At 42.9% G+C, this 27500-nt stretch overlaps 1 protein-coding gene across 1 annotated transcript in view; it reads left to right on the forward strand.

The window, feature by feature from the left end:
- Window positions 1-27500, forward strand: part of LOC143142500 (low-density lipoprotein receptor-related protein 1B-like) — a 252224-nt gene that overhangs the window by 45181 nt on the left and 179543 nt on the right. Inside the window, exons 3-14 of the mRNA XM_076303422.1 lie at window positions 821-940; window positions 1852-1980; window positions 7868-8128; window positions 9403-9565; window positions 12829-13051; window positions 13825-14011; window positions 14728-14871; window positions 16948-17184; window positions 17652-17832; window positions 22133-22352; window positions 22801-22990; window positions 26860-26986. Of these exons, the coding sequence (XP_076159537.1) occupies window positions 821-940; window positions 1852-1980; window positions 7868-8128; window positions 9403-9565; window positions 12829-13051; window positions 13825-14011; window positions 14728-14871; window positions 16948-17184; window positions 17652-17832; window positions 22133-22352; window positions 22801-22990; window positions 26860-26986 (2182 nt within the window). The remainder of the gene's footprint in view (window positions 1-820; window positions 941-1851; window positions 1981-7867; window positions 8129-9402; window positions 9566-12828; window positions 13052-13824; window positions 14012-14727; window positions 14872-16947; window positions 17185-17651; window positions 17833-22132; window positions 22353-22800; window positions 22991-26859; window positions 26987-27500) is intronic.

Raw genomic sequence — 27500 nt, forward strand, 5'->3', positions numbered from 1 at the left:
TTGTTCGCCACTAATAAAGTCAATTTTGTGCACTTCTCTTGGAGTTTTTCCAACGTGATTCTCTCGCTGAGGTTACAGAGAAAATTATAGCTTCCAAGGTGACCCCCCATCATGATAGCGTGGGCAAAAAAAAAAGGAGATGAAATTGGTTATTAATATTGAGCTTGATGAAATTGATTGCGGTCCTGTGTAGTGCAAGCAACTGTAAATCACAGCAATTTCTCAGATCATCTTTTTGGAATCGATAACAGGGAGCAGGCGGTCGGAGCATTTTAGGCTCCAGGCAAGCGAGACAGCCCTTTAAAGAATGTTAGCAATCACTGGCACTTAGTCGTGCCGATGTGATAAATACCACACAAATCGACACTCAATTTTCAGTTTACTGCCTCATATTGACAGTAACCTTGGCCCGCTGCATACTTGTAGGGAATGTTTCAAGAGAAACAGATCTCAAAGTGACATTAACATCACAGTGCAGGCGCATTTGTGTATAATGGCCCCTGCATCCATCAATAGCCCACACCTGGCTTTATGATGAAGTAAGCACCATATTTAATCTGAAAGCCTCGGAGCAATTTCTCTCCCTCTTTCACTCTCCTTCCCTCTCTCCCTCTTTCACTCTTCTTCCCTCTCTCCCTCTCTCCCCCTGTCTCTTTCTTTTTGGACTTTGAATAGAGTTGCACCTCACATGAACGTCTTTTTGCCCCCTGTTCAAATAACATGGGCCAAAATAGTCAGAGACAATGTGTGTGTGTGTGTGTGTGTGTGTGTGTGTGTGTGTGTGTGTGTGTGTGTGTGTGTGTGTGTGTTTGTGTTTCAGAGCTCCTGCCCGCGTGCCACGAGCTGAGGTGCCAGTACGGTTGCGTCATGACGCGGAACGGCACAATCTGTTTCTGCGGCGACGGCTTCGAGGTGGACAAGGACGGGAAGAAATGCAGAGGTAAGCCGAGCCAGGCAAGCGAACGAGCGGCCGTCCTCTCGGTGACGAGGTTCACCACGACCCCACATTCACCCAACCCCAACCCTCCCCCTCCCTCTCCCCAACCCCCCCATCTCCCTTAGCGGGCCCAGCGCTAAATCGAATTACCTTCACCCATGCTAAACTTTACCTCGTTAACAAGCATGGGGCGTGAAAAATGATAGCCATCTATTGGCCATGCCCCGCCAAATGGCATCAGCCTTCAGATTGCTCTGACTGATAAGGGTGGGTGACATTTATGGCATAGGCAGATAAGGCACATTTATCTGAAGGGAGCCCTTGCATTTAAAACTGAGGGGGGGGGGGGGTGGTTATGGGGTGTGTGTGTGGATGTGTTTGAGATATGGGTGCTATCTCACAGTTAGGAAAAGAATGGGAAAGTCCTTGACAGCCATGAGCGTTTGATGAGAGCTATTGTGGTTTGCAAAAGTCAAACACTTGCTTTTACTGAGTGTAAACATGTTCCTCTTTCTTTTTTTTTGACGGTAATAATTGATTATAAGCATAACTAAATACATAAATAAATGATACTAGAATAACTGCTTGAGTCTATTTGCATCGGGGTGGTTCCTCTCCCTCCTGAGCTGGCCTGCTAGGTTGCATGGTGCTTAAATCCATGTCAGATTTCCACTTCTTGCCCATTATTATTCTTATTACAGCTAGCAGCTCAAGTGAGCTCTCAGTAGACTCACCCCATACATATGCATGGAGAGGTGAAAACCAAGCACCACATTAAGGTAACATTATGTAATTAGGTCATGTTGGAAAACACCTCCACCATGTTTCAGGTTCCTCACTCTCTCTCTCTCATCTCTCTCTCTCTCTCTCTTTCTCTCTTTCTTTCTCTCTCTCTCTCTCTCTCCCTCCTGCAGATCACGACGAGTGCTCTGTGTATGGGACGTGTAGCCAAACTTGCCTTAACACCCACGGGTCGTACCAATGCAGCTGCACGGAGGGGTATACCCTGCAGAGCGACGGCAGGTCCTGTAAAGCCAAACACGGTAAGCCCCACGGCTCAGCAACCTGGACACAAACCAGTCACTCACGTCACGACACAACAGGAGCACTGGGCAGGGTGATGCTGACCAAGGCCAGAGATGGGGCAGTAATCCTTGTGTAGAATGAAAGACACGCTGGTGGAACTGGAAAACCTGTTTAGCAGTTCACTAGTCCAGCTCAGCATATTCTATATGAGCAGGTTTTGAAAAGGTCCAATGTGCTCTTAGCTTTTGCCCAAACATATGCTCACAATGCATTCATAAGTTCATACACTTTCATGATTGTCCTTGTAAACACTTTCCTGTAAACACCTTTATCTGAAATACTATGCTGGTCATGGTAGTATTGATAAGTGATTTACTGTTTACCTATTTCTGTTTAGTGTTTACATATGCTTCAAACGTTTTCTGAACTCTACATTTCAAAACACAATTTTTTCTCTATATACATTAACTTTATCAAAACATGGTAAACATCATTCAATATCAAATCTGTCTTCCTAAACACTATGTTTTCTTGCCAAGAGGAACATATAGTCAATCACTGCGCAAAAGCTCTCAAAACTCATACACTGTGCAATAAGGATTCATTGTTTTTACTATTTTACCCTCTTTCTGACTGAGTGTCAAATCTGGCACTTTTGGCATTATATTATCTAAAAAGTAAATGAATTACTGTCATAAAATCTTTACAGTATTGTACAACTGCTAACACTTGTTTACCTATTCTTACTGTGATAGCAACATAACATTGCTGCCAGTGACATCTGACATAAATGACCGTCGATTCCAAAAGTCTCAAAATAAGATACTGTATTACAGAAGGAGCATCAGTACCGAAGAGTACATAAAGATTGACTGGTGTGTGTGTGTTTTTGTATACACTCCTTTGCTGGATGAGGGCGTTGATAGAGCCTCTTTTAAGAGAATCAAAAATGCAAATTACCTCATAAGAAGATTGAAGAATGAGGTGGGTTACGCACCAGGCTGTCTGTCTGATTAGAGATTAAAATAGAACTAATATATGAGTAGCTGCGTGTCCATTCAGCCACAGTGCGTCTGAATGACATACATCAGCATTAACAAGGTAATTATTTCACTCTTAATTCCACACATTAATTACGACACCATATGCTCGTCAGTGCTGTAATTCTGCCTGGTCTGATCTCTCGTTTCCACCTTCCGTTTTTGTAACATAACGGACAAGTCTATTAACCCAGCAACGTGTTGCATTTCACGTTTAGTTTTGACACGTTTGCCCGATAACAGTGCGACGAGTGGAGAATAGTGCTGTCGTAAGTGTGAGAATATCTACCGACACACTCAGCTGGAGAGCAGCTCACCTTCTGTAGCTTAAGGCACAGTAGGGTGGGATTGAACAAAGCATCTATCTTGCCTTTAATCAATAGGACTTCTTTCCTTCCCGGCTTAAGACAAATATCATTGAAGTGAAACACTCCCACAGCCGGCTCCTCGGCTGAAAGGATTTTGATTGGGATTTTTGGGACACTATTAAATCATAAAATGTATGTGCTCACTGTTACAGTAAACATATGTGTTAAATCTACGTGCTCACTGTTAAACGTATATGTTAAATGCATGTACTCAAACATATGTGTTAAATATATGTGCCCACTGTTAAACGTATGTGTGAAATGTATGTGCTCACTGATGAGATTGTTCTCATGATGAGGTACACCATGTACAAATAGCCAGCCGAAGGGAGATCGAAGGGACCCTGTCTGGTTGATAAAAAGTCTTAAAGAGGGGACAAGGCATGTCAGAGCACAAACAAGATAAGGCCGTGTGTTGGCCCGATATGGGTACGGGTGCGGGTAGCTTCTGTCATCATCTCTTGAAGGTGCACATTCCTCTTCTTCCACATGGGAATTCACAAGCCTTTACTCAAACTACAAACCCTAATTTGAAAGATGGACAGTATCTTAAGTGTCAAATGCATGGACAAAATGTTATTGTCATTACTGGGAAAATATCCGTACAAATTTAAACATTATATATGTATTACGTAATAGTAGTAAGACTTTTCCAGTCTTTCAAATAGGGTCCATGATCTCCTCTGAGTATTTCAGGATACAAACAAGTGCCTAGAAGTATGAGCTCAGTGGAGTGCAAGTACATATGCGCTATAAGTTGCGCTTTCCGGACCGCTCTGTTTTAGGCAGAGGGAGGTGGAGTCCAGATTTATAGCCCACATTAGACGAGCGCATTGTGAGTTAAACTTTGCTGGAGAGGAAGGATAAATCACAGAGGGTCTATGCGAACTCTGTTTCACTGGATTTTACTCCCCATAAAATAGGGCTTGGAGACCTGATGTTGGCCTGCTGACAGAAGCCAGGCTGAGCTACATTGCTGTGTGTGTGTGTGTGTGTGTGTGTGTGTGTGTGCATGTGTGTGTGTTGGTGTGTGTTTGTGTGTGCATGTATGTGTGTTGGTGTGCGTGTGTGTGTGTGTGTGTGTGTGTGTGTGTGTGTGTGTGTGTGTGTGTGCATGTGTTCATTTCCATAATTACAATGTTACCTCCTAACCTGTGAATACGTAGTCAGATAACTATAATGTCATTGTTTGTTGTATAAAATCTTCTTTGTTGTTACTCACTGGATTTTGTTCTGTTCTGTTACACTGTAGAAGGCAGTGAGTGTGTGTGTGTGTGTGTGTGTGTGTGTGTGTGTGTGTGTGTGTGTGTGTGTGTGTGTGTGTGTGTGTGTGTGTGTGTGTGTGTGTGTGTGTGTGTGTGTGTGTGTGCGTGTCCAGACCCACTAATCTCCTCATGTATATGTCCGTGGCTCTCCTGTACTCCAGGCGAACAAAAGCACAGCCTCCTCTTTGAGTTGATCCCTGCCAGCTCTCGTGCTGCGCTCCTGCTTTTGTAGGCTGCACAAACCGAGCTGCACTTAACGGCAAAAAATAGCAGGCAGCGGCGCGCGGAGAAGTGAGAACAATGGCGTCACCTCTGGCAGCTCGGAGCCTTATTATGTTGTACATCCCACCTCTCCCGTGTCGGCGCTGCTACGTGTTGAGACTATTATCCTGCTCACCCCTGTTTGGAAACATCTGGTGGTACCTCCATGGGAATAGCAACCACACCTTCCACTTGAGAATACTGCTGTTCTCAATGTGGATTATAAACATGGTGGAGGGTGACAGGCCACATCTCTACATCTCTCTCTCTCTCTATCTATCTCTTTTTTTCTCTCTCTCTGTCTCTCTGTTACTCTCTCTCTATCTATCTCTTTTTTTCTCTCTCTCTGTCTCTCTGTTACACCCAAATATATACTTCTTTGTAAAATATTTATGGGTGGAAGTGAGTGTAGTCTGTGACCAAATTCACACCGATTCTTCTCGGTTCTGAGTTTTTATCACACAAATATCACATGAAATACCTTGTTTTCTGCAAGACTTCAGATTTCTGATGCTAGTTGCTGTGATAAACAGTTCATGATGAAATTAACCTTAAATTTGCATCAAAAATGCTCTCCATACAGCTCTGCATGCATCTCCACACCCAGAAAGAAATACATCCCCATGTATAGCCCACCCCCATGTATTAACCTCATTGCTGAAGTCATTTTGCTAAATCTATTTATAAACCTCAGTTAATAGTAGGGAAATTACAATATGTGGGCTTTAAAATGACCAAGATAAGGTAGTAAAAGTATTCTAAAAATAACCCAAAGAGATTAAAATAGTTACTTACTGTAGTTACTTCTTACATTTTCAAGAGGGTAACAATTAATCTGTAACCGATTACATTTCTAAAGTTACCTTCCCAACCCTGGATACTGTACATTTAGGATATATATGCAAACTGCACTAGTTTTGATTTATGAGTCGTGTATATGACCTTGGCCATGCTTGCTTATAGTCTCTTGCAGGTCTAGCAAGTGTGCTTTTGAGAGCACAGTCTGTATGAGATAACAAATACTTTTTAGTGGTTGTCTGCACTGTAAAGAAGGAACAGTCAGGGCTGTCCAATTTATCAAGCCGTATTATGTTACAATTACATAAAGCAGTCTAGTTTTGAACGAAACACGACCTTATTATGTTCAAATAGTCATTCCAATTGAACATCCCATTTATCTGACCGACTGATCTGTGTGTGACTGTCTCTCTGTGTGTTAATATCCATAGTGGAGAATGTATGCATGTTTCTTTTGTGGCACTGATGGTACATGTGCATGTTATAGAGAAGCTAGGGAACTACAGTACAGCACACTTGGCATTCCCTTACAGGTGGAAAAGTGCTTTACCCTGCCCAGATTGAGAGATTAAAGGCTCAGGAACCCATTGTTGGTATTTTTTAACTCAATTAGCTGATTAGAGCTCTTCTGAAGTCAACATTTCTGTATTATAAATTCTTTATTCTAATATTTGGATATACCATGAGCTGTAAACTGCAATTGTCAAGATTAGAATAATTAAGATTAAAACAAAATAAATCTTGAAATATTTCACTTTGGGTGTAGTGAATCTAGATTATATGAGAAAAAAACAGTTTTTGAAATATATTATGGAAAACAAATGAAGTTTTCCATGATATTGATTTTTTGTTAGATGCGCCTGTATATATACAGTGCCTATAAAAAGTATTCACCCACTTGGATATTTCCATTTTTACTGCTTTTATAAATGGAATCTTGATCAATTTGTTTTGGCATTTTTTACAATAATTGACAAAATTCCCCCGTGGTCAATCAGTATTCCTGGCTATAATTCCACCATGAAGACACCATGGCATACAGCATCTTTTGCCTATTTTCTTCACCAGTCAAAGCTCTATGGGTGAGTGGCAAAGCTCTTATTAAATCTTGACTAAAGTTCGTCCAAAGACATGTGGGAGACTCCAAGGTCAATTGGAAGTAGGTTCGTTGGTCTGATGAGACAAAAATTGAGCTTTTTGGCCATCAGACTAGATGCTATTTTTGGCAGACACCAAACACTACACATCACCAAAAACACACACATACCGGTAGTTTGAAGCATGATGGTGGTAGCATCATGCAGTGGGTACACTTCTCGACAGTAAGCCCTGGAAGGCTTGTAAAGGTAAACGCAAATGAACTCAGAAAAATATATGGAAGTCCTAGGGGACAATCTGATTCAATCTGCAGGAGAACTACGACTACGAAAAGATTTACTCTCCAGCAAGATAATGAGCCTAAGCCTGCAGTGAAAACTACACAGAAATGGTTTAAAGACAACAAAGTGAATGTTCTGGAGTGGCTGAGTCAAAGCCCAGGCCTCAATCCTATAGAAAAGCTGTGGCTGGACTTAAAAAGGGATGTTCACCCGATCCCGTTCTAACCTGGCAGAGCTTGAGCAGTTTTGCAAAGAAAATGGAGTAAAATTGCAATGTCCAGATGTGCAGGCCTAATTGAGACCTATCTACGCAGACGCCATGCTTTAATTGCAGCGAAAGGTGTATCTAGTCAATGCTGCCTTGAAGGGGGTGAATATTTATGCAATCACTTATTTTGCGTTATATATTTTTAATTAATTAACATTACTTTGTAGAAATCTGCTTTCACTTTGAGATTAAAGAGGAGATTTTTGTAAAAAAGACCTAAATAAATTGATCAAGATTTTATTTATAAAAGCAGTAAAAGGAGAAATATCCAAGCGGGGTGGATACTTTTTATAGGCACTGTATATGCTGCCTTCATTACATTGTACCCTCCTCTATACAATTCTCTGAATACACTTAACTATTAAGGACCTCAAGGACAATAATATGAACATGTGAATTATTTCTCTCTAGAAAATTACATCTCTATCAAGATATCTATGTGTACTCAGCTATTTCATTCAGTTGTCATTGTTACCTGCACAGGACTGTGTGACTTTACCTGTTCTTTTGTTTGTCTTCTTTCAGAGCCTGGCGATCGACCTCCAGTGCTGGTGGTAGCAAACCTGGACGTGATCACGGTCACACAACTGAACGGAACGCCGGTGGCCAACATGAAGTCTCTGGACACCAATGCGACACAGACCCTGGACTTCAGGCACCGGGAGGAGTCCCTGTGCTGGCTCTCGTCGTCCTCGGAATCTGTCGGTCACCTCTGGTGCACCTCCATGATGAAACTAAAAGGGTTTTCAGAGCCAAGACGGATTCATGTTGGACAAAACCTGCAAAGTGAGTCATAGTGTGTGTGTGTGTGTGTGTGTGTGTGTGTGTGTGTGTGTGTGTGTGTGTGTGTGTGTGTGTGTGTGTGTGTGAGAGAGAGAGAGAGAGATAGAGAGTTGTGTTGTGTAAGTCTGATTGCACTGCACATAACAAAGATCTGACCATAGAAATATATATGCTGAAAAAGAAAGCACATGTAAATACACACACGCATACATACACACACCTGCACACTCACTCACACACACACACACACACACACACACACACGCACACACACGCACACACACACACACACAGAGGCGGTTGGAACACACAATCTCTCACCTGCAGTCACACAGGCACTTCTAGGCAAGTCGATGATGTTGTGGAAATGAGAATATATTTGATGTGCTTTGAAGTCTTCCTACAGGTGTTTTCACACCGTCTATAATGAGTATTTTTCTGTGAGATATTTAATTAGTTGATTTAGCAACCATGTCAGACGCCTTAAATTAATCAGATATCCACCCCATACCTCACTTTGCATAACTTATTATGCTTCAAACTCATAAAAGACTTTTCTATTTTTGCTTTTTTCAGTTTTTAAAAGCCAACAGGTCAAGTCTGTCTCATTAGCCTTTAGCTAATGAAAGAGCAGGCCCGATGCCTCAGAGCTGAGACTGACCAAGCGTTGACATTATGGAGCAGCATGAACTTAATTTGTTTTTTAAGTGCATTCATCTTCTGTTCAGTGATGTTTCTGAACAAAAGGGTGCCCCCTGCCCCAAATTAGAAACCCACTGAACCCCCTCATGTTTGTGTTATGTCTGTATGTGGAAGTAACATGGGGTAGTAACCAACATGGAGTTGGTATTTACCCTTTGTTATCAATGTTCAATGCACGTTGGAAAACAGCCTAAGGATGTACTGTAGCAAGTTTGTAGAAAACGGTCGAAAACAGTTCAACAATACTGCAATGCATGCTATTCTGACCACACATTCTAGGCACATTCTAGGCCAATGACGGAGTTGCCATTCAGAGTTGCCTAGTAATCATATCATCAGAATGAGTTTAAAGCTGTTATTTTAAGGTAAACTAACAACATGGTGTTGCTTTATTGTCCTAATTATGTTGCTTTAATGTTTTAAAATAGCTACACAGTGTTGCTTTAATGTCCTGATAGTGTTGCTTTAATGTCCTACAATAGCTACATACTGTAGTGTTTAATGTCCTTAATGTCATATACAGTAGTCCTGTCCTGAAATGTCCTGAAGAATTTCCATTTCCTTTCGACTTTCAGATGTGGAGCATATGGCCATTGATTGGCTCACAGGAAACTTTTACTTTGTGGACCGCATCAGCGATCGGATATTCGTGTGTAATGAGCTGGGTGACTCCTGCGTCACCATCATCGATCTGGATATCCAGAACCCCAAAGGGATCGCTTTGGATCCAATGATGGGGTATGTTGCTTTCAAACTACTTATTGGTCACTGGAAAATCTTATACAGTATGGGATTGAACGGTGTCAAACACCACGCACGCATGAGGGAAGTTTGTTATGAAATGGATCTACAGAATACTGTGAACCCGAAGGAGCATGCTTGTCATGGTTACTAATGAGTTGTGAATGAAGTGAAATAAAATTACATCAATGGAATGTATAAAGTTACCTTTGGTGTCAGAGATTCAAAAGACGACAGCAAAAAGAGCACCTCCTGCCAAAGTGCATTGGCTCATGTCAAAATCATTGAAGCACCTTGAGTTAGATTGTGTTAACCAATAGTCAGACACTCTTCAAATAAAAATGTTCTTGACTAAGAAGACAGGCATCAGAAAGCTCGAAGGTAAAAAACCTTGTAAAGAAATATCAAGGTCTCTCATAGAAATGAGCGAGTGGTAGCAGGGAGAAGTGAAGCAGGTGGAGCCGGTGTATTTCTTTGTGTACTCTCCTCTCTCTTGACTTTAGGAGGGCTGTAACCGGTGTGTAAGCAAACAGAGTCTATGCAGATGCTTACCCATGCTTATTAATGTTGTTGCAAAGAGCAGGTTACTGCAGCTGATGAATTAGCACCTTGTGTTAGTTCAGGCGCGTCGACTCAACACATCTTCCCACCTCCCCGTTGGCCTCGCGAGCGTCGTCCTCGTGTGTTTAAATAAATCGGCCGCCATCGCAGTAAACAGTCATTTGTATGCATCACCGAGCCCTACCTACTGTCAGTGTTGTGTGTTGGCTTTTTTCTGCTGACAAAGACTTTTTTTTCACAGCCAAAATATGGCAGGGGTTCAAAACCTGTGGTGCCCATCCTGCACTGAGACTAGTGTTTCTGTTCTTCCTGTCACTGATTATTAGTGGGACACATGCAGCGCGAATACTGGTTTAAGATTTTATTTTAGACGCCACAATAGTGCCATTAAATTTAGCAGTCGCTCTAGCACCAAAGGGAGCCGAGGGGGGGGGGGTATAATATTAAAATAAAACCTGTAGGAAAAATGGATGTAATATTCCCAAGGAAATGTCATGAATGATCACAGTATTTTCTTCAGTGCAGGTTCTGCTCCATCTTGACATTTGTGTTATGGAGAAAAGGGAAATGGTGACGTCAGAATTGTAATTCTGTTATTCATGTATTGTGTTCTTTTTTCTTCCTCTGCTGTTTATCTGAAAATGGGGAGAGAAAATATGGATGTAGCAATATCAGATTTGACCCGCACCAGAGATTGTTTTGTGTTTAAAACTTTTAGGCCCCATTTTACTGATGTGTTTATGTGTGAAAGCATGAACACCTCATAATCTAGGTTGTGCCATCCTGTATCAAGCAAATAAAGGAACAGTAATTCTATCAGAAAGACTCAGGAAGGTACAATGAAAGATAACATGTTTTAATCCATCAAAGGATATACAAAAGGCATAAGCAACAATAAGACAGTCTTTGGCATAGGCCCCGTCCTCGGTCCAGGTCACCGAGTGTGCAGACCCTTGCAGATCCTGCCGGTATGAGAAGGCAGGGGCGGAGCCTACCCCCTGGACATCTGGACAAGGCCAAACTGGTGGTGGTTAGGGAGGGAGGGTGGGAACATCAAAAATCGGCAACTGAAAGCAACCGGCAGGTGCAAATTAAAGTGATTATAAAGGCTGATGCAGACTGGTGATTGGTCGGAAGTAATGAATGAATGAGTGATGCATGCATTGAGTCTTCCTGACAGAATTTAACGCTTCCATTTTCCTGTGTATAAGCTGCATTGTGTAAACCACAGGACAGGTTTTTATTCAAATTAAAAAGAAACCTATTACCATTAATCCATAATCAATCCATTATTTATTTTTACTTTTCAGCATCTGTATACGTCCCTAACTCTAATTTCATTGGAATGTTTTTTTTTTGTTGTTTTAGGGTGTATATTGATGCATTTGTTTCAACAACCTTATCAATAGTGTACATGTCTTTGTTATATAAGTTATATCTGCTGATTTATTCAAATATGCAAATGATCGAATTAACTATGCATACAAAATGTCCTAAGGACAAATGGATTCTATGAAAAAAAAGTACTACAGGATGACCTGATAAAAGTTTGTTAGTGACCATTTCTGAATGGTTTTGCCCTGTCTAACGCTGCACTATTAAGATTTTGGTTACATTCACAGGATGTCTCATTTTCCCTGCAGGAGCAGACATGCTTGTGGTTGGGATGGTAGTGGTGTAGATTATTGATTAGCCAGCCAAGCTACAGGCCACGCAGTCAGCACCAGTTTAGTTTAGCCTCAGGCTCAGCAGGATTGACTGGACTGCCTGTTTTGTGTGTGTGTGTGTGTGTGTGTGTGTGTGTATGGGGGGGGGGGGAGGGGGTACACCAAAAAAAATATTAGGGGACTCAACATAATAGAGTAAAGTTATAATAATAGAGTAAAGTTATCTTTAAGTATCTTTAAGTTAAGTTATATGAATGTGTAGTATCAAGTTTATGTGAAATAAACAATGACTTGATTGATTTGTTTAGTGCAGTAATCTTTGTGGTTATGTGTGAATTGGAATGTAGTATGCCTGTCATCATGATTTGTGTCACTGTTGGGCAAACCTGGGTCTATAGGGGTAGTTGGATTGGAGGATTTTTTTTAATTTTTAGTCTCTTCCCTTTTTCCCTTTTCAGTTTGCGGTAATAAGCAGTTTATGACATTGGCAATAAGGTTGAAGCGTTTTCACCAATTAAACATTTTGTAGTTTTTGTGACTGGTTTTGATTACTCTTGTGTTTGTGTTTCACCTGAACCTGGTCTGGAATGTGAAAATGGTAAAAACTGTGTGTAACAATGACTTGTGATTTAGTGTCCTAGGCTGACCCAAACACAGAGAGAATTTGTCTTGCCTTTCCAGGGGTCACTCTAATGAAGGCTAAGTGACTGTGATCATGTGCGTTTAAGCTGGTTCTTGAGAGCTCCTCAGCTCAGCTGATCTTTTCTTACCTTTCCACTTCCTGTGCATGCATACCTTTCCCCTGTGCCCCTAATGGGACATTTTACCCATGTGTGCCACTGGATTAAACTGAGCACTGTGTCTCTTTTACCAAATGCTGCTACGGAGGTTTGCCTCGTTTACTTGCAGTGGCGGCTCCTCAAGCTGCTGTTCTTTTGGTTGCGATTATGTTAATTTGTGAGAGACTTTAATGTTAAACGTGTCTGTCAAAGCAAATAATACATAAACGTACATGTTCGTGAATTCTTCCAGGAAGTTGTTTTTCACGGATTATGGGAACATGGCCAAAGTGGAACGCTGCAACATGGACGGCACCAACCGGACCCGGATAGTGGACCACAGGACCGAGCAGCCCTCGGCCCTGGCTCTGGACCTGGTCAGGAAGCTGGTGTACTGGGCGGACGTCTACCTGGACTACATCGAAGTGGTAGATTATGATGGGAGAAACAGGCACAGTGTCATTCGAGGCCAGTCGGTGAGTCTGGAGGAGTGTGTATGTGTGTTTGTGTGTGTGTGTCTATGTCTCAGTGTGTATGTGTGTGTGTGTGTGTGTGTGTGTGTGTGTGTGTGTGTGTGTGTGTGTCTGTGTTTCTGTTTGGGTTTGTGTGCCTGTGTGTCAGCTTGCGTCGCTGATATTAAAAACTCATATTGACGGAATAGTGTAGACATCACAGTTCAGGATTGTCATGACAGCAGATTCTTTCCATGTTTATCTTTTTTTTTTCATTTTTTATATTCATTTAACAACAATATGAGTTCCACTGTTGGCTGAAAATTGATTCAGTCTTGTAGTACTTTGCAAAGAAATGGTTCTTTGCGAAGCACTCGAGTGTCTGTAAAGACATTTATGATGGGGAGTGTGTGCCGTGTGATTGCACATTCTGTTGGGGCTTGCTGTATATTTCTCCTCTTGCCTGCCACAGCAGAGAAGCAGATTAAAATGGAGGAGGCATACACACGTTTTAAGACTGGATTAAGTTTGGCTGCCAGCAGAACGTGTCATAGTTTCATGACATCTGTGCCAAACAGTGAAATTCTCCCTCTTACCTTTCCCTGCCTTTCTCCCCTTCTGTCTCTATCCCCCTCTCTCTCCCCTTTGCGTTCTCTCTCTTTCTCTCTCTTGATCACGCTCACTCCCCTTCTCTTATTTTTCTCCTCTTTCTTTCACTTATGTGCTCTCCCCCCTTCTTTCTCTCACTCGTCTTCTTATTTCTCTCTCTCTCTCTCTCTCTCTCTGCACTCTTCCAGGTGTCACACCTTCATGGATTAACTCTCTTTGAAGATTATTTGTTTGCAACCTGTGCTGAGCCCTTACAGGGAACCAAAGTGGACATTTTGCAGATAAATCGCTTCAACAGCACACTCCCAAGGACTGTTGTCACGCTGCCGACTTCCAAAGCAATACGTGTTTACCACAAACTCACTCAGCCAACAGGTACTGTCTCTGCCACATGCTGTCCAAACTCACTTACAGCAAAGGTCCGCTACATTTAGCGCTCTCTCTCTCTGTCTGGTCTGGTCAGTCTGTCTGTCTGCTGTAAACCATGCTGTCTAATAACACGTGTAATGATAACAGTGGTCAATCAGGCTATTGTATTGTCTTACTAGTATAAATGACAACGTCCACTCCACACATAAACTATAACAATAACGACATGAAAAACAATGTTGTTGGGGATCACTTTCTGAACGATTTTTAGAACAATAAAAAGCTGACAGCCAATCAGAATAAATCCATCATCATAAATCAGTCACAACAGGAGAAGACTTTCCTTATCGTTGGTCAGTGTGGAGTCTTTTGTAGTTATAGTTATAGGTATCTTCATTCCAAGTGGGAACGGTCCTTAAAACCTTTTTCTTTCTCTCTATCTCCTTCCCCTTCACCTTCTATCTCCATTTTACTTCCTTGTCTTCTTCCTTTCTTTCACCATCTTTTGATTTATTCTTGTCTTTCTCTATCACTCGTTTTCTGTCTCACTCCCTCTCTCCCTTTGTCTTTTTCTGTCCCCATCAATTTCTCCGTACTCCGGTTTTCTTCTGCTTACTCTTCGCCTTTCTTCTCTCTCTCTCTCTCCCTCATCCCCTCTCTCTCCCTCTCTTCCTCTCTCCCTCTCTCCCTCATCCCCTCCCTCTCTTCCTGTCTGTGTGCAGTGAAGGGCCACGCTTGTGAGCCTGACTCCTATGGCAAGCGCGGAGGCTGCTCCCACATCTGTCTGCTCAGCAGCAGCTACAAGTCTCGCGTGTGCCGCTGCCGCGCCGGCTTCGCCCTGGGCGCCGATGGACAATCGTGCAAAAGTGAGTCTCTTGCATGCTGCCACACTCACACACACACACACACCACACACACACACACACACACACACACACACACACACACACACACACACACACACACCTCTGCCTCTGCCTCCATACATCATGTCCCAATAGGCTTTCTGAAGCCGCTGTCCACGCCACTTGCCTAATTAACTCACGACAAGCAGATATGGATGTAAACAATCTTGATTGAGTCTTGTGAGCAGCACGCGGCCAAACTCATGCCGTTCATCAGCGTCACTGAGCTACACCCTCTGTGAAATTGAAATGGATAGTGTGGCTTGCTGGTTAGCAAGATGAAGTGATGTGCTTCTGCTACCTCTCTCTCTCTCTCTCTCTCTCTCTCTCTGTCTCTTTATATCTCTCTTTCTGTCAGCAAGGGGGTAGCATTATGATAAAATTGTCTGTTTCATAACTATTTTAGAATGTTACATGTTTGATATGCTTAATTGTAATATCTAGCGATCTACCCTTGGCAAATCCACAAGCCATCAGTGTTTGTGTGAGTTTGTTAGCAAAGTGATCATTGCAGATAATCACAACATTAAGACGAAGGAGTCGCTAATGAACAGGATCAGGCCAGAATAGAGTCTCTGATTGGATTATTGGCCAGTCAGGGAAAGAGGGCTACTCCAGCCTGGACGCATTTCAGTCCAGATGTTGCCAGGACCTCAGCCTCTCTCTCTCTCTCTCTCTCTCTCTCTCTCTCTCTCTCTCTTTCTCCCTCCTCCCTCTCTCAAAAACACACATGCTCTCTCTCTTTCTCATACACACACACACACGTACACACACACACACACACACACACACACACACACACACTCACACTCACACACACACACATCTTGTATTTATCCCACTCTCGTTCTCTCTCTCCCTCCCACTCTCTCTCTCTCTCTCTCTCTCTTTCTCTAATAACCCTCTTGGCCTTCACTCCTCTCCATGGTAATTGCTGCGTTATGTGATTTCTCTCAGTAATTGTCTCTTGGGTAGAGAGAAACTCTAATGAATTGGTGGGAGGCATGTGTGTGTGTGTGTGTCTGTCTCTCTATCTGTGTGTGTGTGTGTGTGTGTGTATTTTATGGGTCTGTATGACTGAATTTGTGTGTCCATCAGTGCTTTCTTGAGCAGGAGGTGGTTTTAACTGAACACTGTGGACATATAATGAGAGATGTGCACACACACACACACACACACACACACACACAAACACACACAATATAATAGCAAGTCTCAGTGATGCTCATTGGACCACTCATCCAAACAGACTGACATTCAACACTATGCTACACACACACACACACACACACACACACACACACACACACACACACACACACTGGCTTTTTTTGTCCTTATCTTTGTGCCTCATTTTCTGCAGATAACTCCCGCCAGCCTGGAGACTATAAACAGCCACAGTTCAGGCTTAGGAAGTCTTAGCATCCCTAAACCTTTTGTGCAGCGATGCTTTACAAACGCACACCCCCCCCTCCCCCCTTCCCCCCTTCCGCTCAATGTGGCTCCACCACGACTAATTCATGCATTTGGATTCATCTGGCATCGCCACCCCTGCCTTTAGCAAGCACCAGGGGCTCCCCACCAAAAGGCCTGGCACATGTGGCTTTGTCAGATTTAATGAAGCTCCCAGTCAGCAGGCATGACATTGCAGGCTGTTAATAGCGAATGATTGTAGAGGGTGAAATGTCCTGCACAGCATATTTTTACTGCTTTGTGGTGGTTCCGTCACCCCTTCGCCCACAAAGTCTCGAAAACAAAACGTGCTTTTGTTTGGTGCGAGTGTGGGCAGAGAAAGAGATGATTGATATGATAAAAGCTAATCGGTGGAACTAATTCCTGTTTTAATTAAGGTAATGTAATTAGCCGAGGCTCCTGGCTTTGGATGTGTTTTGTCAGAGAGTTTAATGTGGAGGGTAGAATAGCGAAGGCTAATTGTGTCAATTAATTAAGACAGTGACAATATGCGTGAGAAAGAAGATTAGTTGCCGGCAGCTTGTTTATTCTCAATTTTAATTCTGCCGTCTCGCTCCCACGCAGAACCCAAGAACGAGCTGTTCCTTTTCTACGGGAAAGGCAGACCTGGAGTCATCCGAGGCCTGGACGTGAAAACCAAACCGGGCGACGAGCACATGATCCAGATCGAGGGCCTGGTGAGCCCCCGAGCGCTGGACTTCCACTCCGAGACAGGCTACATCTACTTTGCCGACACCACCAGCTTCCAGATCGGCCGACAGAAAATTGATGGCACCGGCCGTGAAACTATCCTGAAGGATGGTAAATAAAAAATAAAAAAAGTTTCCAGGGCTCTGCCTACCTTACCGCTTCGATCAAGTCAGGAGGAGGCAAAACAACGAGCCTCATTAATTTCCTGGGGACGTGGGAACTGTAAATCTTCTTAAAATATTGCCAGCATGCATAACATCTCTGAGTAATGAATCTTCCGCTAGTTTGTCATACTTTGATTCATAATGGAATGATGTGTCTGAATTAGGTCAACCTCTAATGCCCAAACGTATTTGTGTAAGCAACATTGTTTTCACGGGGAAGGCTTGTTTCTTGCCTATTCCCAATGATGAATTTGCCATTGAGGAGATGCTGATGCTAGCGGGTCTAAATTATATAAACAGGGACTCGGGGACAGTGATCGATTGCACTGTCGCCATGGTGATCAAGTGTAGATAAAAGCAAAGGCTCTGTGTTTTTTTTTTTTTTTAATTCCTGTGTGTCTCACTGGCTCACAGACCTCGACAACGTGGAGGGGATTTCGGTGGACTGGATCGGGAACAACTTGTACTGGACAAACGACGGCTACAGGAAGACGATCAGCGTTGCTCGGCTGGAGAAAACGGCCCAGAGCAGAAAGACTCTCCTGGAGGGAGACATGACGCATCCCAGAGCCATTGTAGTGGACCCGCTCAACAGGTACACTTGTCTTTCACTTTAGGAATAAATGGGGCAGTGGTAAGGTAGTGGTTAAGGAGCTGGGCTGGCATGCAGTAGCCTAAAAAGTTGTGGGTTCAATACCCGGCGTCCACCGATGTGCCTTTGAGCAAGGCAATTAAACCTGAGTTGCTCCAGAGACAATGGTAATATAGTTGACATAATGTAAGTTGCTGGATGAAAGTAAAATATTTCTATTGGATTTTTGTTGTATGGTTATTATATAAAATATATATTTGTTTGGATAAAAGTGTCTGCTGGATGAATGCAAATATTAATTTATATTTAATTTAAAACACTTATGTAATTAATATTTCCTTGTTGTTGTTTTATCAAGCTTATCAAGTTTTATCAAAGCTGTTATCAATTATAAAAGCTGCTAAAAATGATTTATATTCAACACAATTAGAAAATTATTTTTCAAAAGCTATCATGCAATTGTTTGCTCAACATACTGTACATTACGAGGCAATTCACTTTTGTGGTTCTGATTAATCAGAAAAAAAAGTCATTGTATACAGTTGTTTGGAGACATTCTTTTCACTTTCCACTTCTTTACATTGAGGGTCACTGGAACCGCTTAAATAAAGGCTCACGTTGAAATAGGAGAACATAAGACTAGTTTCATGTGGGACCTATGGAGTCAGAAGAACCTTCCACGTCAATGTCTTTCTTCTTATGTGTATGGCGGATGATATGGCCTTCTACAGGGTGGCAGAAAAAAAAGGAGAGACCTTGGGTGGTATTTGAAAATAAATTAAAGGTAGATAGAGAACAGAAAAGCAAATGCATTGGATTTTAAAAAGAGTGTAAGAGAGAGAGAAAGATAAAGAGAGAGATGAAAAGCTTTAGGCATCGAGGTGAAAAAATGGCTTTTTGTTAAAAAGAAGATTTTGCATGAGGAAAACACGTTAGCTTCCCAGGCAAAACACGATGGTTTCAATTGTGGAAGAGGTGTTCCATTTTGAATGTAATGTAATGGGGTGTCTGTGTGTGTGTGTGTGTCTTTCGAAATCCACACACATTTCTCTGTAAGGGAAGTCGAGGGGACAGAAGCAAAGACTAAGGTTTGAGGTCAGGACAGTAATACGCTAAATTGCAGTACTTGCAGTTTTATGAATCCTTAGCTCTGTTATAAGAGGCTTACATGAAAAAAGAAGCAAAGAAAAGAAATAGGAGAGAAATGGGAGAAAAAGCATTTCTTAACATTGTCTTGCCTTGCATTGCTTTGCACTTCTTAACATTGATTTTCAGCAATTTCTTTGTATGTTTGCTGTTTGCTTTTGAGCTTTTTAACTGTAGAGGAAGCACTATCACTTTTTGTGCTGGAAAGTTTTGTATTGGGAATTGTATGTTAAGAACTTGACATCAGAGTTTTTTTTTTCAGTTTTAGTCTGTTACTTGACTCTAACCTGACTCTCGCCAGATAAATTTCGTTCCGCCTAGCTCCACTCATCCATCTGGGATCAATCCATTGAAGTGTTGCTTCAATTTCAAAAGGCTGGGCCTAATCAAAAAATGCTTGCATATGATTGGATAAGCCACTTGTCCGTCATCTATTGACGTGCTACTTCAACCACTCACATCGAAGCCAACCCATGATGCTGATAACAGTCTCACAGTCGCTTCTACGCTATGTCACATCTATGAAACTCCCGCCCTGCTGATTGGCTCTACCATAAAATCTGGTGCAGAAATCACTCTCAACGGAAGAGGTCCCAGATGGATGTGAGTGAAGCTAGGCGGAGCTAAGCGGAACGAAATTCATCTGGCGAGAGTCAGGTTATGTTACTTAGAGGTTCAGACATACATGTCACAGTACATTTAGAAATATCAGACAAACGTCAGTTTTGTTTTGGTTTAAATGTGTGTGATTAGAATTCATGTCTTGTGAAGATGTTGTGGAGTTGCTAGAGATCCAGTCAGTAATCACAAAACTGATATGTGATTTTGATCAAGTCGTGGGCGGGTGTTCCACTTTTTCCCTATAGGAGCTGAAAGCCATTTAAAGCCATTGATTCAAAGAGTCATCTCCAGACTGTGAACACTCGTCATAAAATGACCAAGCCCGTCTTGGTCCCCACGAGACTTCCTCCACTAGTGTCACCATGTGTCACCACGTGTTAGCAACACGTAAGGCCCCTTGAGGAGAAATGCTCCGATAACAGTTCAGCAGACAAAGCGCAGCCTGGGGGATTTTCTCCTTTACTCTTCTCTCCTCTCCTCTCAGTCACTCTGTGTCTCTTTGGTGCTTGTCAACATCCTGCCCACCCCCCACACACATACACACACACACACACACACACACACACACACACACACACACACACACACACACACACACGCACCACCCACCCTCCTGTCCCCGTGCGCTTGCTGTTACCTTGTCATATCAGTGTACCTCCCGTGTCACTTCCTGCCTGCCCTCAGTCGATAAGACACAGCATTAGCTCTCGCCGCTCGCCGCCCTGGCAGACGCTGCCTTGTCTCGGGTGCTCGCCCGCCGCCCTCCTCCGCTCCGACTCCTCCGTTCTCTCCGTTCACCACCACTCTTTCTCTTTCTCTCTCTTTCCTCTCTCGCTTCTCGGCGGCAGAAGGAGCCGTCAGTCACAGTCAGGCCAGCCATGCATAATTCAGCAGGGGTCAAACCCACACGCAGTGGGACGCCAGCGGGACGCCAGGGGGACACGCAGGGACACCACCGCCACCACCACCACCACCACCACCACCACCACACACACACACACACACACACACACACACACACACACACACACACACACACACTCACACACACACACAGATACACACTCACACACACACACACACATACACACACACACACACACACACAGACACACACACACACACACACACACACACACACACACACACACACATAGACACACACACACACACACACAGATACACACACACACACACACACACACACACACACACACACACCGTACACATACCCAAACACACAGACATACACACACACACACACACACACACACATACTGTACACCTACACACACACACACACACACACACGTACACATCTCCTCCTTGGGCCACCGTCCCAGTCCTCCTCCATCTCCGTCCAACCTGTCACACAGCACAGCCAGATCCGGCCGGTGATAATAAGAGTCTCTGCATAAAGCAGGAGACCTTGTCTATGGGTGTGTGTGTGTGTGTGTGTGTGTGTGTGTGTGTGTGTGTTTGTGTGTATGTTTATTTATTTACTTTGGAGGGGAGATGGTATCTAAGCACTGACCTTTACATTTTGTGGAGGAAGACAAAGATAAACGAGGCCAGGTTAAACTGGTTCGAAGTGACGACAGGCATGCTTATGAAAGGTCAAAGGTCATATGCAGGTAAACAGAACTGTGTATGCATGTGAGATACTGTTATGTTATATCTTATGTTATGCTAGGTGAGGTTAGGTTAAGTGTGGTTAAATGAAGTTAAGTTAAGATAAGAAGTAGGTTGTGTTGTATCGTGCCTTGTCGTGTCTTGTCAGGTGCTTCAACTTCAGATCCCATCTCTTTACTCCCTCTTTTCCCCACCACAGTAGCTCAATATGTGTGTGTAGTTAAAAACTGGTCCTTTGCATAGAGGCAGCTGTTAATGAACTAACTGAGCAATTAACCTCTCAGTAAACTCATCTACTCACCCTTCCCCCCACAACCATCTCCCCCTCTCTCTGAAGACATCCAGTTGCAACAAGGCAGTGACTGAGTTTAAAGACCATACATGATAGAGAGTTCTTCCAGGCAGCCTATAGAGTGGTTTTCCCTATTGAAGCATGGCAGTGATATCATCTGTAGTTACTCGTATAATTGGAATGATGGGAACTATATCACACCAAGGATTAAATATACAATATGGTACAATACGATACGATGTGGAACAATATGATATAATACGATACTACTTTATTGTCAGTTTACACTGAAATTTGTTTTGCACCTCAGGCCAGCCAGTTCAAGAAAAAAACTTACACATAATAGAACATACAGATACAAACATCTCCCTGACATAAAACATACATTTTTACAAGACAAGAGTATACATTCACACACAAAAATAGTTCTAATGGAAGACCAAAGTGTTGGCTTGTTTTTTTGCCAACATCCTCATGCTTATCATGCAATCAGAAAACAGGTAAAGAAATAAAGAGATGCATGTAGAGGTCAGTAGATATACTTACTGAATGATGTACCGCTATTTTGGTCTCTCTCTCTCTCTATCTATCTCTTTCTCTCTCTCTCTACAGTTGGATGTACTGGACAGACTGGGAGGAAGATGAGGTGAATGACAGCATTGGTCGTATCGAGAAGGCGTGGATGGACGGGTCACACCGGCAGATCTTCGTCACCTCCAATATGTTGTGGCCCAATGGGCTGGCTCTGGACCACGCCGTTGGCGTCTTGTACTGGTGTGATGCCTACTATGACCACATCGAGCGCATCTTTCTCAACGGCACCCACAGAACGGTCAGTACATGAGTGAGTGAGTGCGTTCTTATTTGATTTTGTTTTTTTGATTGACATTGATTCATCGTTCTTAAAGCATTAATAAGAGAGAAAGTGAAACATTTTTAAATTAGCGCTTTACGCTGTAATCAACCATACACGTTACTTTGTGATGACGAAATGCTTGATGTTAAAAGTCTGAATTCCTTGGCTCTACCAATCAACAAACCCTTTGAAGATAATTTTGTGTCCTTAATTTTATTGATTCTTTCAACTAATGAAACATCAGTACAAAGCTAAATCACTTGTTGTGCCTTAGAAGCCATGAGTAAATAAAACCTGTTTTTGAGGTATTAGGTTTAAAACGTAAATACATATGTGGTTACGGAGAGTTTTTAAAACATTAATATTAATTATTATAATATTTTCTTGGAAGTTTTACTCACTTCGAAGCTCTGTCCTTGTGCAGGTGGTGTACAATGGGAAAGAGGTCAACCACCCGTTCGGGATCACACAGCACCTGAATCACATATTCTGGACGGACTATATGAATGGATCCATCTTCCAACTGAACCTCCAGACGGCCCAGGTGAACCTGATGAGGACTGAGCGGCCGCCACTGTTTGGACTGAGAGTGTATGATGCTCAAAGTCAACAAGGTGAGGGATCTTTCAGACATATCTGGCATGTCCTTTACCTGTCAATCATTTTATCACATCGGGGCGGTGGTAGCGTAATGGCTAAGGAGCTGAGCTAGCATGCTGTAGCCTGTAAAGATGTGGGTTCAATTCCCAGCTTCCACCGTTGTGCCCTTGAGTAAGGGACTTAACCCCTAGTTGGTCTGGGGACAATGGCCTTGTAATATAATTGCTTTGGATAAAAGTGTCTGCTAAATGAATCAATGCAAATTTAAACCCGTTTCTCTTTCTCAATCTCTCTGCTCTATTATTCCCTGTGTCTTCCTCTCATTATCCCTAGGAAATTATTTTATATATCTGTGGCTTATCCCCTCCGTATTTATCTCTTTCTACAACTTTCTTATCCTGTTTCGGCTCTCTCTCACTCTGTTCCTCTCTCCCTTCGTTATCCCCAGAAAGTTAAACATTTTGTTATGCATTTCTGGCTTGTCTTTCTTGTTTCTTTCTCCCTCTCTCTGGGTGAATTGATATCTTTTTCTCCACACTATTACAGCTGCATAGCGATACCATAACTATATGATTGTCCACACTGACTAATCAAATAAAACCTCTCAGAAATATAATTTCCTTGATTGAATGTGATGCCTTGAAAATTCATTGGACTCTGATCAACTGATGTTGTTTTTACTAATCACACTCTTGCCAACAATAACCAACAATATTGTTCTTCGTGTAGTTACGGTTAATGTGTGGTGTGGATGTTTAAATAGTTGTGACCCAAGCAATACTTTTTAGCCTAAAAGGCTTTCTAGCCTTTCTTTGACAAGACAATGAAGAGATGAAAGAAAAGGAGCAAGGGAGAGAGATGGAGATTGGCCTCAGGAAGTGACCTCAGACTTGAACCTGGGCACACGTGGGCACTGAACCCATTCATGGTACGGGGCGCTGCTGCTGAGTTTTTCAGAGTGATGTATAAAACTGCTCTATTTACAGTAATTGTTGTACTTATCGTTGGAAGTGTGGACCGGCTTCACCCCCCCCTCTCCCTCTCTCTCCATCTGTCTCCTTCTCTCTCTCTCTCTCTCTCTCTCTGTGTCTTGCCCTCCTCCTGTTTCTGGCATTCTTTTTGTTCTCCTTTCCTCTCTTCATGTCTGTCCTGCCCTATTACTTACACTCTTTCTGTCTCTCTCTCTCTCTTCATGTCCTTGTCCTCTCTCTCTTTCTCTCCCTCTCCCTCTCCCCCCCCTCTCTCTCTCTCTCTCTCTTGCTCTCTTCATCCCCCTTTTGATATATGCTGAGGCCTATCGGCCTCATCTGGGCTTTAGCATCAAGATCCCGCTCACCTTTCAAAGGGCAGAGTCTGTCTGAAAACAAATGCCACCCTGACGCTAGCCTGGTGTTTTAATTAGAAAGTCTCTGCAGATAGACTCAGCACATTCTCAGAGCCGGCTCTCTAATGGTAATTTTAACCTTAACAGATCAGGCCGTAAGCACTTTTTGTGTGCTTTTCATGTTCTTAAAACACTTATGTAGGGCTCAGTCAGTGGTATTTGAAACAGTCCTAATTATGTGTCATAGAGGTGCAGCTCTTTGTTAGTACAGGATACCTTTCAACATAGAGGGTGCGCTCTAATGGCTAATACAGTATTTCCCCTTTGTTCATTCATCACGCCCCGTTTTAAGGTCATTAGCACCTTCTGCTCCTTAGCATTTTCTATTTTATTGTTAAGAAGTATGAGGTTAGTCTCCACATCATTTTATTCAGTGTTTTTTATCAGTAATTCAGTATGACGGACAAATATTTCATAAAAATGATTAACTGCATGGGCCATGTCTTAGTTGTGATTTGCAACTTTGAGAAACACCCACAAAAATACAACCAAGCAACCCGCACCTCTCATTCCACACGTACTCAGAGAGCACAATGAACAGATTCACCTTGGAAGTTTGGAACTTTTTGAAGACGCAAAGTTGCTTGTGACTTTATGCAATTTGTGTCACATTCGTTCTGTCTCGTTTAATTTGTCATGTGCGTTAAATATTTACTCAGTCATCAAACTTACATGATGCCACACCTAATGTTGCGCTAGCTGAGATAAACAGACATGCAGTTTAATGGGGAGTTAACACATGGCTCACTGAGGGTTGCAAACACAACTTGATGTTGGTTGATGTGATGACAACGGAAGGGTAAATTTAGCAGTCTTTGTTCCATTTCATCAGTGTTGCTTTCTCAACAGTTTCCATTGCGTATCCTGTTAATGGTGTGTGTTGTTTTTCTGTGTGTGTGTGTGTGTGTGTGTGTGTATGTCTGTGTATGTGTGTATGTGTGTGTGTGTGTGTGTGTGTGTGTGTGTGTGTGTGTGTGTGTGTGTGTGTGTGTGTGTGTGTGTAGCCTGTGTGTGGAGCTTGGGTGTTTGTGGCATGTGTATATGTGAGGTGTGCAAGCATATACAGTATGTGGTGTGAAAAGTGTGTGTGTGTGTGTGTGTGTGTGTGTGTGTGTGTCTATGGCTGCCCTTTGATCAGGGTTAATTGCTGTGACAGCTGCCAGTGAGTCACTCATGAATATCGCTCACATTCTGCACCGACTAGAGACGAGTGTTTATTTCTATCTCCCCATAAATACATCCATGGATCGGTCACCAGCGAGGGAGGGGGGGGCTTGACGTGGGAGGATTTAGAGAGTCCTGATTGGCCCCTCTGGCCCCTTTGAATCAGCCAGTCATTCTGGGTGTCAGGATTAGACAAATGGATGATGGCAAATAAGAAAGAAAAAAACAAGGATTGTGTCTTCTCCTTCTCTCTCTCTCTCTCTCTCTCTCTCTCTCTCTCTCATGCCATTCATGCCCCGATGCCACATGGTGCTCCATCTTGGTGGCAGCATGCGGTCCTAGTGCCGGGGGGTAAAGTCATGACCTCGGTTAGACAGTTCAGCAGGGTGTCTCTATCCCATAATTAATCCCATAAACCACCATTAAAGCGTGCCGACGTGGCCAACGTCCTTTTGGATGGGGCTTTGTGTTGTGTTGTGGCGTCTGCTGTTTGTGTTCCAGGTACGACTGGCAGCCTTGAGCTCCAGTATCCCACAGCTACAATGCCGGAAGGGGAGATTTGACGTTGCGGTGCGGGACGCAACAAACTGCAGCAAGGCTTTGCAATCCACTTTTATCCGCACTGCCCACACTTGGTTTCAGCATTCTCATGAACTCAAAGGAAGTGACATTTTCGCATTGCTTCAACACAGGCTGACTCCACTGAACGTAATGTGTGCTCACAGGCTGGAGTGGGGAGTCATCCCTGATTGCAGTAATTGCAGAGTCCACACATGCATTGATTTTAACGCTTCAAGTGTGTTTTGGTTTCACCGATTTCCATGATTTTTTTCTCTTCTTCTCTCAAAGTTAATTTGATGTAAGAAAACAGCCACACTAACTATGTTGTATCACACATGCAGAGTTAATAACAGAGCCTATGGCATATAAAAATGACTGGTATTCATGGACGTGTTAATCCAGAGCGCCTTGGACTTTCAACGGCGGGTTCAGGGCTTGAGCCTGGGCCAACCGACTGTTAGGCAGCGATGCAACTGCCGCTCCACCACTCCTTGCTTGTCACAGTTACTGTAATTAAGACTTATTATGATTGTGTAGTGTAGTTTATAATGTGCTATGAAAGACTGACAAATATAGCATCGTATTGGGCTTGGTTAAATAATAAATCTATCATTGCCAGTTTGGAATGGTTAGGTGTTCCTAAGTATCGCCTTAGCTTATACTTCTTTGTTATGCTGTAATAAGACCCTCAAGCCATATCTATATAGAGTCTATATAGATATTTTCTTTATATTGCAGAACTGTAATCAGTGCAATTGGTCCTTTCTGTTGCAGGTGATAACGCATGTCGTATTAACTATGGGGGCTGCAGCTCGCTCTGCCTGGCCATCCCTGGAGGTCGTGTGTGTGCCTGCGCTGACGACCAGACGCTGGATAAGAACAACGTCACATGTTCACGTGAGTAAGCCTAAACACTCACATACACATACACACACACACACATACAGTACACACACACACACGCATAGAGAAGAATCCTCATCTATACTTCTAATCTACACACACATCTATACTACTAATGTTTTGCTGACACTGATATTCAACCCCATGTCAGTGGCTCTGTGTGTGTGTGTGTGTGTGTGTGTGTGTGTGCGTGTGTGCGTGTGTGTGTGTGTGTGTGTCTGTGTGTCTGTGTGTTTAGATGCCTGTTCAAATTGTTTATTTGGTTTCTGTGTCAGACTTTGTGTTGTGCGATTGTGTGTATGTGTTTTTGTAGGGACAGTGTGCCAACTTTGCTCCATTTGGGCGTATATTTTTGTATGTGTTTTATGTATATACATTATCTATTGTGCATAGCAAACGTTTAAGTATAAATACTCTTTTGATCCCGTGAGGGAAATTTGGTCTCTGCATTTATCCCAATCCGTGAATTAGTGAAACACACTCAGCACACAGTGAACACACACTAATCCCAG

Source organism: Alosa pseudoharengus, unplaced genomic scaffold, assembly GCF_046254945.1.
Source record: "Alosa pseudoharengus isolate Yale_2024_CS ecotype anadromous, Long Island Sound unplaced genomic scaffold, YU_APseudo_1.1 YU_APseudo_1.1_scf_24, whole genome shotgun sequence".
Lineage (NCBI taxonomy): Eukaryota > Metazoa > Chordata > Actinopteri > Clupeiformes > Clupeidae > Alosa > Alosa pseudoharengus.